Genomic DNA, 17,870 nt, shown 5'->3' with positions numbered 1-17,870 from the left:
CCCCATAGAGTACTCTAGTGTCTTTCCAAGTATGGTTATGAAGTATTGAGCGTGACTTCCTCATCCATCAAAGCAGGATATTTGTTATCAGCTGAGTACAACCTTGGCTGCTGAAACTAGTGCTGAACCAAAAAACTGTGAAATCAAGAATGTATGTCTACATACATGCACGCACGCACACATACATATGCATGCACGTGTGTGCACATATACATATATATAGTTTTCAGGTATATTATGTACATGCAGACGTACACACATACACAGAGTTTTTTTTTTTTCAATATATGAAGTTTATTGTCAAATTGGTTTCCATACAACACCCAATGCTCATCCCAACAGGTGCCCTCCTCAATACCCATCACCCACCCTCCCCGCCCTCCCACCCCCCATCAACCCTCAGTTTGTTCTCAGTTTTTAACAGTCTCTTATGCTTTGGCTCTCTCCCACTCTAACTTCCTTTTTTTTTTTTTCCTTCCCCTCCCCCATGGGTTTCTGTTAAGTTTCTCAGGATCGACATAAGAATGAACACCTGTGGTATGTCTTTCTCTGTATGGCTTATTTCACTTAGCATAACACTCTCCAGTTCCATCCACGTTGCTACAAAGGGCCATGTTTCATTCTTTCTCATTGCCATGTAGTACTCCATTGTGTATATAAACCACAATTTCTTTATCCATTCATCAGTTGATGGACATTTAGGCTCTTTCCATACTTTGGCTATTGTTGAGAGTGCTGCTATAAACATTGGGGTACAAGTGCCCCTATGCATCAGTACTCCTGTATCCCTTGGGTAAATTCCTAGCAGTGCTATTGCTGGGTCATAGGGTAGGTCTATTTTTAATTCTTTGAGGAACCTCCACACTGCTTTCCAGAGTGTTTGCACCAATTTGCATTCCCACCAACAGTGCAAGAGGGTTCCCGTTTCTCCACATCCTCTCCAGCATCTACAGTCTCCTGATTTGTACATTTCGGCCACTCTGACTGGCGTGAGGTGATATCTGAGTGTGGTTTTGATTTGTATTTCCCTGATGAGGAGCGACGTTGAGCATCTTTTCATGTGCCTGTTGGCCATCTGGATGTCTTCTTTAGAGAAGTGTCTATTCATGTTTTCTGCCCATTTCTTCACTGGGTTATTTGTTTTTCGGGTGTGGAGTTTGGTGAGCTCTTTATAGATTTTGGATACTAGCCCTTTGTCCGATATGTCATTTGCAAATATCTTTTCCCATTCCGTTGGTTGCCTTTGAGTTTTGTTGGTTGTTTTCTTTGCCGTGCAGAAGCTTTTTATCTTCATAAGGTCCCAGTAGTTCATTTTTGCTTTTAATTCCCTTGCCTTTGGGGATGTGTCAAGTAAGAAATTGCTACGGCTGAGGTCAGAGAGGTCTTTTCCTGCTTTCTCCTCTAAGGTTTTGATGGTTTCCTGTCTCACATTCAGGTCCTTTATCCATTTTGAGTTTATTTTTGTGAAGGGTGTGAGAAAGTGGTCTAGTTTCAATCTTCTGCATGTTGCTGTCCAGTTCTCCCAGCACCATTTGTTAAAGAGACTGTCTTTTTTCCATTGGATGTTCTTTCCTGCTTTGTTAAAGATTAGTTGGCCATACCTTTGTGGGTCTAGTTCTGGGGTTTCTATTCTATTCCATTTGTCTATGCACATACATAGAGTTTTTATGTAAGGTAGCCTTTATGCAAAGCTTGCAAAATAATGCCAAAATAAGCTTTACCTAGAGGAAATTATCTGTTTTTCTTGGTTTTCAAAACCCTTTGAATATAACTCACACCTTAGGAGCTCAAAACTCAACTTCTTTAGAGATAGTAAGGTTTAGTTAAAAGGCAACTTCAGTTAGGTGTCAGATATCAAATATCCAAATGCTTTACTTCCTAAGTATTGTTAAACTGCCTGCAAATCACATCAGTCATCGATATAAATCTATAAATCACAAGTTCCAAAACTATGATTTTCATTTGTAAAACAGTCCTAAAACTAATAAAACTACTCAATAATCATTGTGTTGAAATATGCTTGAAAGAACATGAATTAAAAACAGATGATCAACAAATGGCAAATCCAATTTTGTAAAAAGCAGACTGGTTGTCTTTCTCCCAAATCCACCATATGTGCATCTGTGCAAGACCAATGAGATGGGAGAGAAGGGAGTGAGGCAATGGAGGACTTTTGGGCCAAAAATCTTCCTCAAATCCCCCCTGAGGAAAGGCACATGTAACTACCTGATTAGGTTTTTAAGGGTTTCTCCAAATTCAAACTAACAGGGAATGGAAATGTCAATCAAGCTGTCATTAAAATACTGAGTGCCCACCAAATATTGGAGAAGCTGAGGAAACTGACACCCAAACACATTCTAATCAAAGCTTAATATTCCAAATTTTTGACTCTTAGAAACTGGGAAACCTAGCATACATGATAAGAGTATCAACATAAACCTTAAACTTCCTCATTTGCTCAATAAAGGTCATGAGAAGCAAAGACTATAATTGTTCTCTTAACTAAAAAAAAAAAAAAGAATATTGATTGCTCTGAACCTGAAGATTAAAAAGCAACATTCAGGGGTGCCTGGGTGGCTCAGTTGGTTAAGTGTCTGACTTTAGCTCAGGTCATGATCTCACAGCTCCTGAGTTTGAGCCCTACGTCAGGCTCTGTGCTGACAGCTCAGAGCATGGAGCCTGCTTTAGATTCTGTGTCTCCCTCTCTCTCTGCCTCTCTCCGTTTGCAGTCTCTCTCTCTCTCTCTCTCTCTCTCTTTCTCTCAAAAATCAATAAACATTAAAAAAAACATTTAGGGGCGCCTGCGTGGCTCTGTCAGTTAAGCATCTGACTTCGGCTAAGGTCATGATCTCACAGCTAGTGAGTTCAAGTCCTGTGCTGGGCTCTGTGCTGACAGCACAGAGCCTGGAGCCTGCTTCAGATTCTCTGTCTCCCTCTCTCTCTCCCCCCTCCCCTGATAATACTCTGTCTCTCTCTCCTCAACAATAAATAAAAATATTAAAAAAATAATAAGTAAACAAACAAATAAATAAAAAGCAACATTCAGCTTAAACTACCAAATTTCACAATGACTACCACTGGCAACTAAAAAATCAACCAGTTAATGATCTTAGAAGTTTTCATGTATCATGGTCCAGGATTTACATTTTCTAAACACATTTATTAAGGTATAATTGATACACAGTATACTACCCATATTTAAAGTATATAATTTGATAAATTTTTACATTTGCTCATGAAACCATCTCCACAATCACGATAATGAACATGCCATCATACCCCAAAGCTTCCTCATGCCCAAGATTTTGCTTTTTCAAAACTTCAGGTGGATTTTTCACATAATTACGAAATAACAGCACTGCTGTACCAAGTATGTTCTATAGCATGTCAAAGGTTTCATAATTATTCATTCATACTTATGAGTATCAGGTATTAGGCTATTATGAAAGCACCTGTGGAACAAAAAGTGGTTGAGTTCTTATTAAACTATGGAACAGAAATTCAGTGTCATGGTATTTTAAAGCAATGAAAGTCACATAATATTAACTGCTTATTCTTAATACTACATGCAATTTTTTATACAATATACAATTAGTGTAACACACAAGCTACTTTTAGAACTTTGCATTGTCAACTATGTCTATTTCTCACATAAAGATAAATTTACAAATTACTAGTTCTAAAAACTAAGAAATAACTGACTAAGAAGCTAACCTAAGGGTCGTTTTTCTCCCTTGTTGACTTATAAGTCATCTACATCACTCTAAATTACTATTTAGACATGGATGTCATGGCAACTAAACTTTTTTCCCAGGAAAGTTGGCAATAATAAAGTGAGCCAGAAACGAATCTCAGTCTGAGAGTTTCCCACTTTCTCATTTCTTTGATGTTTACTTTATAGATGTATCTTATTCCAAGTTCCTTAAAGGTGAATGATATCACAACTCAAATTTTCAGTTCAAAGTAGTTATAAGGATGAGTGCTAGCCAAATTGCCCATACCTACTCCTGAGTCAATGCATGTGTCAAAAAAGGAACCAGATCAGTTCAGAAAGGGCAAAACTGAAAAAAGAAGATGCCTCCCTCAGGTGATCCTGTTGGAGTGAGTGAGGGTACAGGGGGACTGCCTACTGTGTGTCAGGCAGAGTGCCGGGCTGCTTGACCCACCAAAAACTACTGGAGCCTTCACAAGATGGCTGCTTGAAGGCTACTTACGCATGTCATGTTTGCTTTGGGTCAAGAAATTAAAGTTAGAAATTATATTGAAAAATATTCTGACACCAGCCATGAAAAACCCTGGATTTAGTTATTGAGGTTCCTCTGGAATCCATAAAAAATTAGCTCATCTCTCTGAAAAAAGTCCATTTTTGATTGGGGAGGGAGTAAAAACTTGAATTAGTCAATACCTATAAAGATTTGTTCTTATATATTATGCACTCATCCTTAAAATATTTTGTTTTACCGGGGCGCCTGGGTGGCTCAGTTAGGTAAGTGTCCGACTCTTGATTTCAGCTCAGGCCATGATGTCACGGTTCGTGAGTTTGAGCTCCACATCAGGTTCTGTGCTAATAGTGTGGTTCATGAGATCAAGCCCTGTGTCAGGGTTTGCACTGATAGCATGGAGCCTGCTTAGGATTCTCTCACTCTCTCTACCCACTCCCCTGCTCTCTCTCGCTCTTTCTCAAAATAAATAAATAAACTTAAAAAAATTTTTTTAAATATTTTGTTTCACTTATTGAATAAATGAAACAAAACAACATTTAAATAGTAGTAGGCTTACACAAATCTTACATTTTAAAAATTGGGAGCCATCAACAAGGACAATGTAAAGGGACCAGCATATCTAATTACATTTTTAAATTATAATTCACCAAAATAACTTATATATTCCCCACCATCTCATATATTTAAATGAATAATATTCCTTATTTCCTAGGGTATTATTCAGTGTTGACAAAACCATTAGCTTCCCTATTCACAAATCCAGCAAAACATCATTAGAACAGAATGGGATAAGTAAAGAATGTAAAAGTCTAAAAATCTAATATATATACCATAGTAATTTGCCTACATTCTTTTCCTGTCAACAGTCTACTTGTGGTATTTTCAATAATTCACTTTTATTTTCTTTCAAACAATAGCAATGCAAGAAAAAAAAGCATTAAAAAAAAAAAAGCCTTTTTGTGTACTGTTGTCTTCTTTCTAAATGTTTCTCAGTGATTCAGTCTTCAAAGCAGGCTTTTTGGCCCCTTGCCCCGGCCAAAATGAAACTGCAGGTTTCCCTGCATCCTACTCATCCTAAAATATTTTATTTATTAGTCATCTATCATCTGTAAATATTAAAAACCAGATTATAAGCTCATGGCTTCTTTTATGCTAATACATGCAGGAAAGGAGCCTCAGGATAATGTAAATCACTTACCCCAAAACATCGTCGACTTCATTACCATGATTGAGGCAAGAAAGTAACTGTGCACCCTTGCATCTTATTCTCTTTTTCCTTCCTACCTCCCGAACCTTCAGTGTTGTAAGATGGCCAGAAGCTCAGAGGCTTGACTTTATTACAGACAGAGAACTGGCAAAGCCCAAAGTGAAGTCCAAGTTCAAATTTTCCCTTCCCGCATTTACCTAAGATGAGCTGATGCACAAAATCCTCCAGAATGTGAACTGCTTTAAAAGAAACTTTTTTTTAAACAATTTTTTTTTCAACATTTATTTATTTTTGGGACAGAGAGAGACAGAGCATGAACGGGGGAGGGGCAGAGAGAGAGGGAGACACAGAATCGGAAACAGGCTCCAGGCTCTGAGCCATCAGCCCAGAGCCTGACGCGGGGCTCGAACTCACGGACCGCGAGATCGTGACCTGGCTGAAGTCGGACGCATAACCGACTGCGCCACCCAGGCGCCCCTAAAAGAAACTTTAATATCCTTTCATATTACAATGTCTCTTAAAGGATTGAAGATTAAGGGAAACATGATCACTATGTGAAAACCTGATGAAAACTGTTTTCTAGCAGGGCAAATTGGAAAGAAATCATTCGTTTCCTCCAAATTGTTTTCATGACTCCATTGCATAAACCACTGAATCCTATTAAACTCAGTCAGCCCACTCAATAACCCAATCCTCCCATCACAGATACCCACTGGGGAGAAAGCCCTGGTACAATACAGGAATAATAGCTTTAATAAGAGTACATAAAATGGGCTCAAAGTTGGACTCATTAAATTTAATGTTTTGTTTAGAATGAGTCAAAACTGAAAGTACAGATATGCTAAAATGATTAAATAAGTCAGACAAATCCACAAATAGGTGCTCGTGGTGCAATATATGCACACTAGCTTTGCAAAACGCTACCAGCTATTAAATAGCAGAAAGTACTGTCACATCCTGAATCACCGAAAGCTTGTTTCAAGTATTATAAAACTCTATGCATACTGGTAAGAACTACTACTCATTCTTAATTATTTTTTGACACTGTCAGGCTACTATAATCAATTTATTAATTTGCTAAGAGGAAATAATGTTCTGTCTTTTTATAAACAGTGAAAACTTATACACAGAAAAGGCAGCTTTCAATGCATTCCTTACAATATGAAAACTGATTTCTCCATTTCTCACTGTGTCAGAAATAAGCTTGAAAATGGATGACGTCCTTTTTTTTTCTAATTACAACTGAGTGTGTCAGCATATGTGGCCATAATTCATAAGTGGCCCAAATATGCTTCAGAATGGAACAGAATGCCCATCATTTCTCAGTGATTGAAGCTTGGTTCTTCATTAGTTTTCCAGGGTGATACCAGTGACAGAAAGGGGATATGCTGCAGTGATCATGATATCAAATCTCTGAGGATGCTAAAGGGCATGATAGTTTTTAACTCCTACTTCAGAGAGGTTACTAGAACCAACTACAGGGAGCCAATTCATAGTAAAGCCATACAGCGGACAATTATGCAAGCATTTATTTTTTCTTAATGTTTATTTTTGAGAGGGCGAGCAAAAGCGGGGTGGGGGGGCAGAGAGAAGGTGACAGAGGATGCCAGCGGGCTTTGTGCTGAGGGCAACGGGCCCATGTGGGGCTCAAACTCACAAACTGTGAGATCATGACCTGAGCCAAAGTCTGAGGCTCAACCAAATGAGCCACCCAGGTGCCCCGCAAGCATTTTAAATGATGCTATTAAGGGGTGCCTGAGTGGCTCAGTCAGTTAAGCATTTGACTCTTGATTTCAAACCATGAGATCAAGCCTAGAGGCGAGCTCTGTGCTGACAGTGAGGAGTCTGCTTGGGATTCTCTCTCTCCCTCTCCTCCCACTTGTACCTGTGCACACGCTCTCTAAGTAAATAAGTAAACATTTACAAATAAATAAAGTGATGTCTGTAAGAGGACTTAGTAACATGGGAAAATACGGGGTTCCTAGGACATTTAAAAAAAATATGTGCCATGTCACAAATTTCTAAGAAAGCAATTGGTCAATGTTTTAAACTTAGTTTGAAAGCTTCAGAAACCAGTGTGGATTTGATTACAACTGGGGACTTCATGTCCAGGTTTTGTTCCAACCTTTGTCTTCTTAAACAAGTACAGATGGCACCTACACACATAGCTCATAAAGCTGTGGAACTGGACTTGGTTCCTGGAAGGAAGGTTCCTGGTATCTGTGGCAGTGGCAATCATTTACATGGCCTCACAGGCCTCCACTGAGAAGAGGACCCAAAAAGAAATTGGGGATGTCGCTGGTGTTGCTGATGTTACAATCAGACAGTCCAACAGGCTTATCTATCCTCGAGCTCCAGATCTGTTTCCTACAGACTTCAAATTTGACACCCCTGTGGACAAACTACGACAGCTGTAAATCGAGGCAGCTGATGTCAAATTCTTATGAACACTGAACTCGGCCTGTTGTACATAGTCCATAGCAAGTGCTGGATTGAGCCTTTCGTTAGTAAGGAAAAACACATGGTAGGCATTCCAGGGCTAAATATTAATTGCATGGCATTCTATATGTATACACGAGTGAAACATATTTAATGATATAAATTACTTATTGAATTTGCTTTCTTTTGTAGCAACCTAGGAAGTTGTATTTTGGAAGATATTTGAAATTAAGTAATTCTCGGAAAAAACGTTTTTCAAAACTAAAAAAAAAAATAATAACATGGGAAAATACTTATATCTTAGTGCTTCAAAAAAAAAAAAAGATGCAAACTTATACAGACACTGAGCAGAAGCGTTCTCTCGCCCTTTTGCCTAGTTCGGTGGTCCTGGAAGTGCAGTCTTCAGGTCAGCAGCAACAGCTGGTAGAGATGCGCCTTCTCAGACCCCACCCAGACTTGCCAAATCACAATTTTGGGAGGAGAACCCAGCAATCTGTGTTTTAACAGCCCTCCAGGCAATCTTCTGATGCCCAATAAAGTGAGAAAACCACTAGCTGGTTCCTAATCATCCTTCAGGTCTCAGCTGAAACAACATGTTTCAGCCTTGCCTGAAGGCTTGCCTCCCCCAGTGCCACCCTGCCAGCTTAGACGGGTCTATCATACCTCAGAGCAACCAAGACTTTCCTTTCACAATGGTTATGGCAGCTTGTAATTACTTTTATGATTATACAATTAGCATTTTTCCCTCTCACTAGACCAATATTCTAAAGCCTAGCTGCACATTCAAATCACCTGGAAGCTCTCGAAAATCCAGATGCCTGGGGTGTGGTCCAATTAAAACAATGTACTGGGGTATGGCTCAAACATGTATTTTTTTAAAATACTGTGATTCCATTCTTTGGCCAAGGTTGAGAACCACTAAACTCAAGCTCCTTGAAGAGCAGGTGACCAGCAAATAGTGACCAACATCTGTTGAATAAACATGTGGAGTTATTTTTTTTTACTTTTATTTATTATGTGGGTGTTTTTTTTTTTAATCTTGCACATGGTACAAAATTACAAATGTACAAAAAGGGTTCAGTGAAAAGTAAGTCTCCTCATTCTCACCCTCCATCTCTGAGGCAACCACTGTGACCAATGCCATATGTATCCTTAGAAGAGTGAATAAATATTTGTCAACACGTACGGAAAAGACCAGCAGTTGGATGGCAGGATTATACATTTTCCAGCTTTATGCACACCTGCACTTTTTATTAAATGTATGTATATTAGTATCAATACAGGAAAAGGAGGTACCCTAAAGATAACTGAATGTACACGTATCCAGAGCTATTTAGGAGATATACCCTGGGTCTGACGGTTCTGAGAAAAATGGTCACTTTGGAATGATGTTCTGTGTTATGAGGAAGAGACCCTTTATTTGGCTTAAACAAATAGCTGTCTATTCCACCCACTTCATTTTGTTTTATTTTCACTTCTGATTAGATATTCAGCTTCTCCAGAACTTGCATCAGAAAATGGTTGAGGGCACATGAAAAGAGATACTATTCATTCTAGGCCCTGAATTAAGAAGTGGCATCACAATTTGCAGATCTGTCTTGCCTGAATCTAGTTAACAGGAAGCCCTATCAAGACTGACCATGACTAGGTATATTAAGATGAAAAGCTGAGGACTGGATCCTAATGTGGTGGCTAACTACGGTTCTGTCCTGCAAGGCCCTGACCTCCTCAGCTCCATCCCTATTGATGATTGTATCTCAACACCACATGCTGGAACCGGGGTATAAATCTGAGATGCTCTCAGAAGAGACTACGCTTAGGAGAGCTATCTTCCACTAATGTACCCAGGTTGCTGTGGGTTTTATTTTTATGATTGTTGTCACCCTTTTATGACTTTTCACCTCCCTTACTTTTAAGGTCTAAGACCTCTCCCCTCTGCTGTCAGTGCGACTAATTCTAGCAGCAATTCTTAGCCCACTCTCCTCAATCTTGTTTCTGTGGCTAGGCGGGAAATCTGCCTGTTAGAACTTTTAAAAATCTGCTCTACTACAGGCCCAAAAGCTCTCCTGGGAGGCAAGGACCTGGGCTTGAGGCCATTTCTCTAAGGACTTGTTAACCTTTCCTATTTAACTCCAGTCCTTACCTCATACTGTAGATATATGATACTGGGAAGAAATGCTCTGTGGAGAGAGAATGCATTTGCATGTTAACCATGTTGGCCATATTTAGGCAAAGGCCAATGTGTAGGTGCACAGATAAAGAAATATTTGGATATTTACACCACAGGACCAAGAGGGGAAAAAATGAAAGCTCTCTATAATGCACAGAAACTAGCAAAATAAAGACTGTAGGTAGCTAGGAAGGGATCTGGGCACTGGCCATTCCAACATCTCTGAGAGCAACCTGCCACACAAGTGTTTAAAACCTGTACCATTTACTAGTTGTTTTCTACGGGTTAATTCTATCCCTCTTCCAGACTGGAGGCTCCTGAGAGCCAAGCCTTATCTCCTATTGCTTCAGTCTCCTCGCTGGTGTTCAGTACAAAGCAAAGGTTTAATATATAAATTAAATACTTATGAGTCGACAAACTTTTACAAAAGACGACAGCACAAAATCAACTCTAAATAATAATGTCACTGTATTTTAAGTTGATGAAATTTAAAACAGTATTATAACCAGCATTCAATGCTAAGATGAAAATTCTAAATTCATTACAACTGTGGCCATGATTAATCATGTGCAACTAATCATGTACAAGTTTAATCATGTATCTTAGGGTAAGGTAAGATTACTTCCTTAACATCTCTTTTCTATTAAGTTACATGCACTATGCTAAGAACCAAAGACCTTCTTAGCTCATCACTTATGGATTTGCTTTTAAAGAAAAAGGTCTGACAGGGGTGCTGGGTGGCTTGTTGGTTAAGTGTCTGACTTCGACTCAGGTCATGATCTCACAGTTCGTGTGTGAGTTTGAGCCCCACGTCGGCTTCTGTGCTGACAGCTCAGAGCCTGGAGCCTGCTTCAGATTTTGTGTCTCCCTCTCTCTCTGCTCCCCCCACCACCCCACTCACATTCTGTCTGTCTCTCTCTCTCTCTCTCAAAAACAAACATTAAAAAAAATGTTTTTAATTAAAAATAAAGTCTGACAGCTTAACAAAAATATAAAATTATGAAGTTGAATTAGAACAATATTTAGGAATATGAATTAACATTATCACATCCCCACATTCATTAGACCAGAGTTTCTATAATCATGAAAGAAAATATTACCAAATATTGGTTTATAAATTTCATGATGCAGAATAAAAAAACCCCTCTGTGTCATTCAATACTCATTTAAAGTTTAATTTCATACTACTGTGATAACCAAAAAAGGAATGCCCGATCTTTATGCCAAAGAGAAAACTCTCTCCAAACACACACTAATCAAATGTCATGGCTATAGTTTTTTGTTTTTTGTTTTATCCCATAGCAAATGCAGAAAGTCAATAAAAATGTAAAGGAATGTGGTATTTACACTGTAATTAAAATTCACAAATTCACAGAATATGAAAAATGTCAATGGTAGAGTGATGCCCCCAAGTGGCATAATGATAAATTGCAATACTTTGATGGAAAAGTTAGAATAGCTATTCCCTTTTGTCAAATTCTTCAGTTAAATCTAAAAGTGCATATTACGTAAACCTAGATTTCATAGGGGCTAGTAATAAGTGTCCTGTAGACCACCTCAGACTCATAGTACACCCAAGTCACTCTTTTAACTAGAGAAGAGATAGTCTGGTATATAAAGGTTATGATATACTTTCCTTATAATCTCAAACAGTTAGGGGTATGTCTGCAAAACAATGAAGGGAGTCAGATCTACTTTGATTTATTAAAGGAGAAGCATTCACAACATTATATAAATCTTTTCAGAAAGTATTATTTCCTACCCATCTCTAATATTAACCAATTCCCTATGTTTATAGCCCAGTACGTAAAGTAGAATCTAAAATTTTATGTAACCAAATTGCTTGGACAATGGGTAGTGCTAATTAATGTGCTTTTCTCACTAACTAAAGAATCAATTGTCAACACTGTGGGGAAAGAATCTTTAAAAAAAAATGAGTTTAGTTTCTGCCTCTGTAACATGTATGAAACATAATCACTGATAAGTTGCTATCTTATGTAGCTAAAAAGTCAACATTCTGAGGATCAATTGCTTTTGGACAGTCATAGAGATACAAAAGAATATGACAATAGAATTGTTACAATCTCAAGAAAGATTCTTGAAGAAGATTTTAAAATCACATGCCTGATAGCAGATTGCTTGGAGAGATTTCTCTCTTAAAAGTGGAATACAAAAGAAAAACTTCCTGTTAATAGAGAGTAAAGTTATTGGGTCATGACTAGATAAAGTTTTGGTAGGCTTCCTTTAATTATTCCTATAACTTGGATTGTTTATAAATAAGATGAACCTCAACTGTTATTGAGTGATAATTATATATAAGGTAATGTGATATTCTGTATCTTATGCATATATTTACAAATATATCTTATATTTGTTTTTATATTATATATTCCTTATTAGATAATATATGTTTATCTGGATGTTTTATACATACATAGATATTTTATTTAACCCTATTTCAATCCTATGAGGTTTAATACCCATTTTACACATAAGAAAACTGAAGCTCAGATGAGGAACCTGCATAACGACTGGCTTTACATTTGACCTGTTCACCTCCAAACCCTGTGGTCTTAACTGTGACACTTACTGACTTCCTTCTAGCCTTCTAGGATTTTGTGAGCAGCCACAGACATGATTCTTCATGATTTTAGCAGAGGTGTAAAATCAGATGTCTACAGAGATAGGCAGTGGGTATAAGAGACAGTGAAGAGTGGTAAGACACGGCTAATTGAAGAGTACAGGTTCTGTCTGAAGGGGGCGGCTGCTACCCAGCTCCAGCCCATATTGGCTATATAGCATCAATGTTAGCAAATGTTACCAAATCTTTTTTTTTTTTTTCCAAGAGAAGATGAAAAGCTCAATCTTTATGAGAATGTACATTTTTAAATACTGGCAACTAATTTAGACTAAAAACAAAAACCCCACTATGCAGGCCAAACAAAACACATCTGAAGGCTGAATGTAGCTTGTATGTAGTTGTAGAGATTCTGATGATGAATGATTCCTTTTCAAGAGATTCTACACCAGACTTTTCGGTGTCAAATAATTTGTCAATTATCCTCACTGTTGGATTCATTCCACAGACTGAGGCTTCATCTGCCATCTTCAGTCCAAATCAGGTATTTTTAGACCAATGCAAGTACAGGAAAAGTTATCGGCAAATCACATCCCAACCAACCAGCCCCTTCCTCTCTCATTTCTGCACCCTTCCTCCAACACACGCATATACACTACACTCCCATATACTATGGGTGCATATACACCCATCATCTCAAGTCTGAAGCTTTCAAGTTTGGTCTTCATATATCTTATTTTACATTCCTTTAATCAACTTTTTAGCCCTTCTGTGAATTTCCTTAAAATTCTTCATATTCCTTACTCATTAAAGAAACCAAAATTGGATATGATCTTTATGATGAGAGACAGAAGAAGAAAAATGTTCACTTTTAGCCCTTTTAGCCCAGAAGACTGATCTATAGCCTGCATAGTTCCAATAAGGATCAAAGACGTACTGGTTGCTACATTCTTAAAGGGTCTCATGACTGCCTGCACATCTCACGAATAGTTAATACCAAGCTGAATGATAAGCACCAGAGAAATCTTGTGAAAGTAGTTTTACAAGCAGAAATTCCAAGAAAACCTTTATGATCTACTACTCCCTGCACATCCCCTCCCCCTTGAGCAGTAGGCATGTAACCACCAGCTTCATACAACAAAGGTGCAGCTCTTTCTGCCCACAGGTCCTGTCCCTGTGCTATAATAAAAGCACCTTTTTGCACCAAAAACATCTCAAGAATTCTTTCTTGACTGTTTGCCCGTGGCCCCACCTCATTTACAGTATGATGTACACAAGTCCTGGGTCAGATTTAGGTCTTACTCTCAATGTTTCCATAAAGGTACTCTGGTAATTTTCAGAAATTTATCATCTTGTTCTACTGGCTGGAAGAGCACCTCTAGGATTTATGGAAAAGAAGTCTTTGATAGGAGTCGTTAAACCTGTTCTAAGGACACTGTCGTCATTCCTCATAGAGGAATTCAATGAAAACTATGGATTCTTGATAATTACTTTGTAAAATTCTGGACACAGAGACCATTTAAAAGGTTGAGTTTGAAAATAAAATAGCAGCACCAACATTTACTTTTCTAATTCCTATGTAATATTAAGAAGTAGAAAATGTTTATCACACTGATATTAAATCCAATGAGCAAAAGCTAAAAGAATTTTGAGTTGACTTAAAACCTCCAAATAAAAGAATAGATTATGGGATGGAAATTTGTTTGCCTAGAGTTAAAGCCTGACATCTTGGATCATTTTTACTTCTGCCTTCTCTTTTTTCCTGTTTCTGACATACAAGATGTACAAGTTTTTTATCCTAACTCCAATTCCAACTAACTTTTCACTGTAGCAAATTCAAACAACTTCAAGCTAAAAATGAAGATTGATCCTTATCTGTAGCAGACATTTTCTCTACCTTGACAGTTTAACAGTCCCATCAAAATCAAAGAAAAGGAAGTAACCAGAGGGCCCTCAATATAAGTTAATTTTAGATGGGAGCTCCTGTTTGATTTAAATGTCCTAATTTGAGAGTTGTATGACTACAGACTGAAAAACTCCCCCATAGAAGAAAGCCAAAGAAAATTAATACCATATTTCCTTTTAGTACACCCTATTCACCTCAAGTGTGAATTACCATTTATTTGCATTTCATAACATTTCTAAAACTGCCTTCATTATAAACAATTCTTACTTTCTCATTCAAGAAGTCCCAATCAAGTTAAATGGAAGCAACGTTGTAATTGAGACTCTGGTATGCATAAAAATCTTATCTCCACTTAATCTACTCCATCTCCCTTCTCTAGGTCGTTCGGGTACTTCACTCACCTACTGAAATGGCTTTAAAAACCTTATCTGGAGACATCATTCAAGAAGCTTTTCTGTTGCTTATTCAATTCTGACCACCTTAAATGCAAAAAGCAAACGGTACTCCATATTCTTAATCAGCTAAGAGCTACGCATACAAGGCAGCCAACTCAAAATGCGTATGAAGTATTTTTACTTACAATTCCTCTCCTTGTTTTGCTTTCTTGTCTGAGACCAGATAGACAGTTCCAAAACTTCCACTACCAAGTTTCTGTTGAACTACATATCTTCTTGCAATCAAGGTCTTTGGATAAGCAGAAAGGGCTATTGGTCCACTCACACACTTAGCAGCCTCTTGGAACTTCAGCATTGCTCCAAATGAGAGAGAACTAGTTTATTTGTTTATAGAAATTTAACTTCGAGTCTCCTAGGAGATCGTCAAATTAATCCAAGTAGCGTCAGTCAATCCCTGAAAGATGAAAAGTCCAGAGATCAGGTCTAAAGAATGTCGACAGATTCCTAACTATGTGTATGTTTCTGACCGTGATGCTTGCACCCTGAGTAATGGATTCAATGACATCACATTTAATGACTTGAGAGAAAAATGTTAAAAGGTAGAGATATTGCAGATTCTAATAGAAGACAGTCACAGGAAGAGAGCCTTCCCTCATACATCTGAATGAATATAGCAAAACTGAGTTACAGTTAATCTGTTTAAGATTTATACTCCCCACTTACTTAAAAAAAATCCAAATTTAAGAACATTATAATTTCCTTAAATCTATACATTTGCATTAATCTTTTTGTAATTCTTTTTTGAAAAAAAAATTTTTTTTAACGTTTATTTATTTTTGAGACAGAGAGAGACAGAACATGAACAGGGGAGGGTCAGAGAGAGAGAGGGAGACACAGAATCTGAAATAGGCTCCAGGCTCTGAACTGTCAGCACAGAGCCTGACGCGGGGCTTGAACTCATGAACCGCAAGATCATGACCTGAGCCGAAGTCGGCGCCCCAATATTTTTGTAATTCTTTCTTCCTACCTTATGTCTGTTTTGATTAACAAATAGTGAGTTAGGATTTGGGGCGCCTGGGTGGCTCAGTCGGTTGAGCATCCGACTTCGGCTCAGGTCATGATCTCACGGTTCGTGGGTTTCAGCCCCACGTCGGGCTCTGTGCTGACACCTCGGTGCCTGGAGCTCGCTTCAGATTCTGTGTCTCCCTCTCTCTCTGCCCCTTCCCCTGCTCATGCTCTATCTCTCTTTCTCTGTCAAAAATAAATAAACATTTAAAAAAAAAAATAGTGAGTTAGGATTAGACTAGAAATCAGCATAGAATTTCTTTCTGTAGACATTAAACCATTGTATTTGCATCTATTAGAATACATGTAAAGAGGAAGAAAGACTTCAGAATAAATTCTTTCCCCTCCTAAACAATTTCTGATCCAGTTTCTGAAGTTATTATACACACTATGTAGAGAGTAATCTCTCTGGATTGGAAACAAGAAGTGTCACAAATCCAGTTCAAACCAAAAATTGTATTTTAACGATAACTGAATATAAATGTGTTATAATTCCTCAAGAAACTATAAATGCACAGCAGGATTATGAAAAGTAGGGCTATTCCATATGAGTGTGTGCCCAGTAAAGTCATTTCTATTTCATCAAAATGTAAATGTCTTTAGTAATGATGAAGAGTGGGTTTTGTTTTCAATCTATGAAAATATGATTTTAAATTGAAGACTGTCTATGCCTTGGAGTCAAGTTTCCATATGCAACTATTCCAAAGCTGTAAGACAAAAACCGCTTGTGTGTAATGATAAAACAAGATGTTATCTGTGTTTTGGGGTATATGACCAACAGGCTTCACATGGTGGTGGCAATTACAAAAATCCTCAGAATAGAATGTAAATGGTAAGTGTCCATTTACAGCATTTTTCTTCTTGAAATAATGCATTAATCAGTTCAGTTTTACCTGATGCCAGTCAGAAGTATTCTAGTAACCAGCTTTAAAAAAAAAAAAGAGACAGAGAGAGGTGCTTGGCTGGCTCAGTCAGTACAGCATGTCACTCTTGATCTCAGGGTTGTGGGTTTGAGCCCCACACTGGGCGTGGAGATTAGTTAGAAATAAAATCTTAAAAAAAAAAAAAAGGAAAAGAAAGAAACCAAATTATCCTGCGGCTGTGTCTCATGACAATACTAAAACAACATTAACATTGGGTTAGAACTTCAGAGCTGGTGCCTATACCTCAAAATCCCTGAATAAATAAAAAATTATGTCAGATTATCAAGATCACAGAAAATATTAGTGAAGTCTACTAATAAAAAAGCAACTGGAGAGCAGGCCTCCAGATGTGTATTTTATTTGCTTTCTGTGCTCCCATAAAAGTGATACTTTCTGGCCAAATTAAGCTGTTAAGATAAATGTATGGACTTAACAGCTTTTTCAACTGAAAAGGACCCTTCAAATCACCCAGTAATTCTCCTTATTTTAGAGGTGAGATGAAGGTCCCTGTTTAGTGAGAGACAGAATGGTTCTGAAAGTCCAATTTCCCAGTGGCTCCTATTTGTAAATGAGCTTTTAAACCCAGCAACGTCTAAGCAGTCTGGCCTGGGCCACAGAGTTTCCTTTGGCCCAACCTCCCAGACTCAGCCCTGCCGCCCCCTTCCCCAGGCCACCTTTAGACCGTCGACTCCATTAGTCTCCTCTCTTCAAACACAGAGCTACCCTAGTAGGTAGAGGGCAGTCTAGATTCCAGAACAATCTGTTCTCTTGTCAACGTTCCCTCGCGCCCACCTCAACGAAGGTTGTGAATGAACTTGAGCGCCAGGGACACACTTCTTTATCTCTCTTTGGCGCCTGTCATCTAGTACGTGTTCAATAAATTTTTTCAGGGCAAACAAGCGTCCAGCCGACCGACTGTGGCCCAAGGGAGAGGGGGAAAAGTGTGCGTGGCGTGAGGAGGAAA

The 17,870-nt window shown here is 38.2% G+C and overlaps 1 protein-coding gene across 4 annotated transcripts in view; it reads right to left on the bottom strand.

The window, feature by feature from the left end:
- The window catches only part of NEK11 (NIMA related kinase 11), a 284,063-nt gene that overhangs the window by 265,455 nt on the left and 738 nt on the right, over window positions 1–17,870 (bottom strand). For all 4 annotated transcript variants that reach the window (XM_086674282.1, XM_086674283.1, XM_086674284.1 and 1 more), the window contains exon 2: window positions 15,104–15,372. In XM_086674282.1, coding sequence (XP_086530408.1) covers window positions 15,104–15,273 — 170 coding nt within the window. In that variant the 5' untranslated portion in view covers window positions 15,274–15,372. The remainder of the gene's footprint in view (window positions 1–15,103; window positions 15,373–17,870) is intronic.

Source organism: Puma concolor, chromosome C2, assembly GCF_028749965.1.
Source record: "Puma concolor isolate L17-30 chromosome C2, mPumCon1.1.hap2, whole genome shotgun sequence".
NCBI classification, from domain to species: Eukaryota; Metazoa; Chordata; class Mammalia; order Carnivora; family Felidae; genus Puma; species Puma concolor.
The sequence above is the reverse complement of the archived record's forward strand: the minus strand, read 5'-3'. Positions and strand labels throughout refer to the sequence as shown.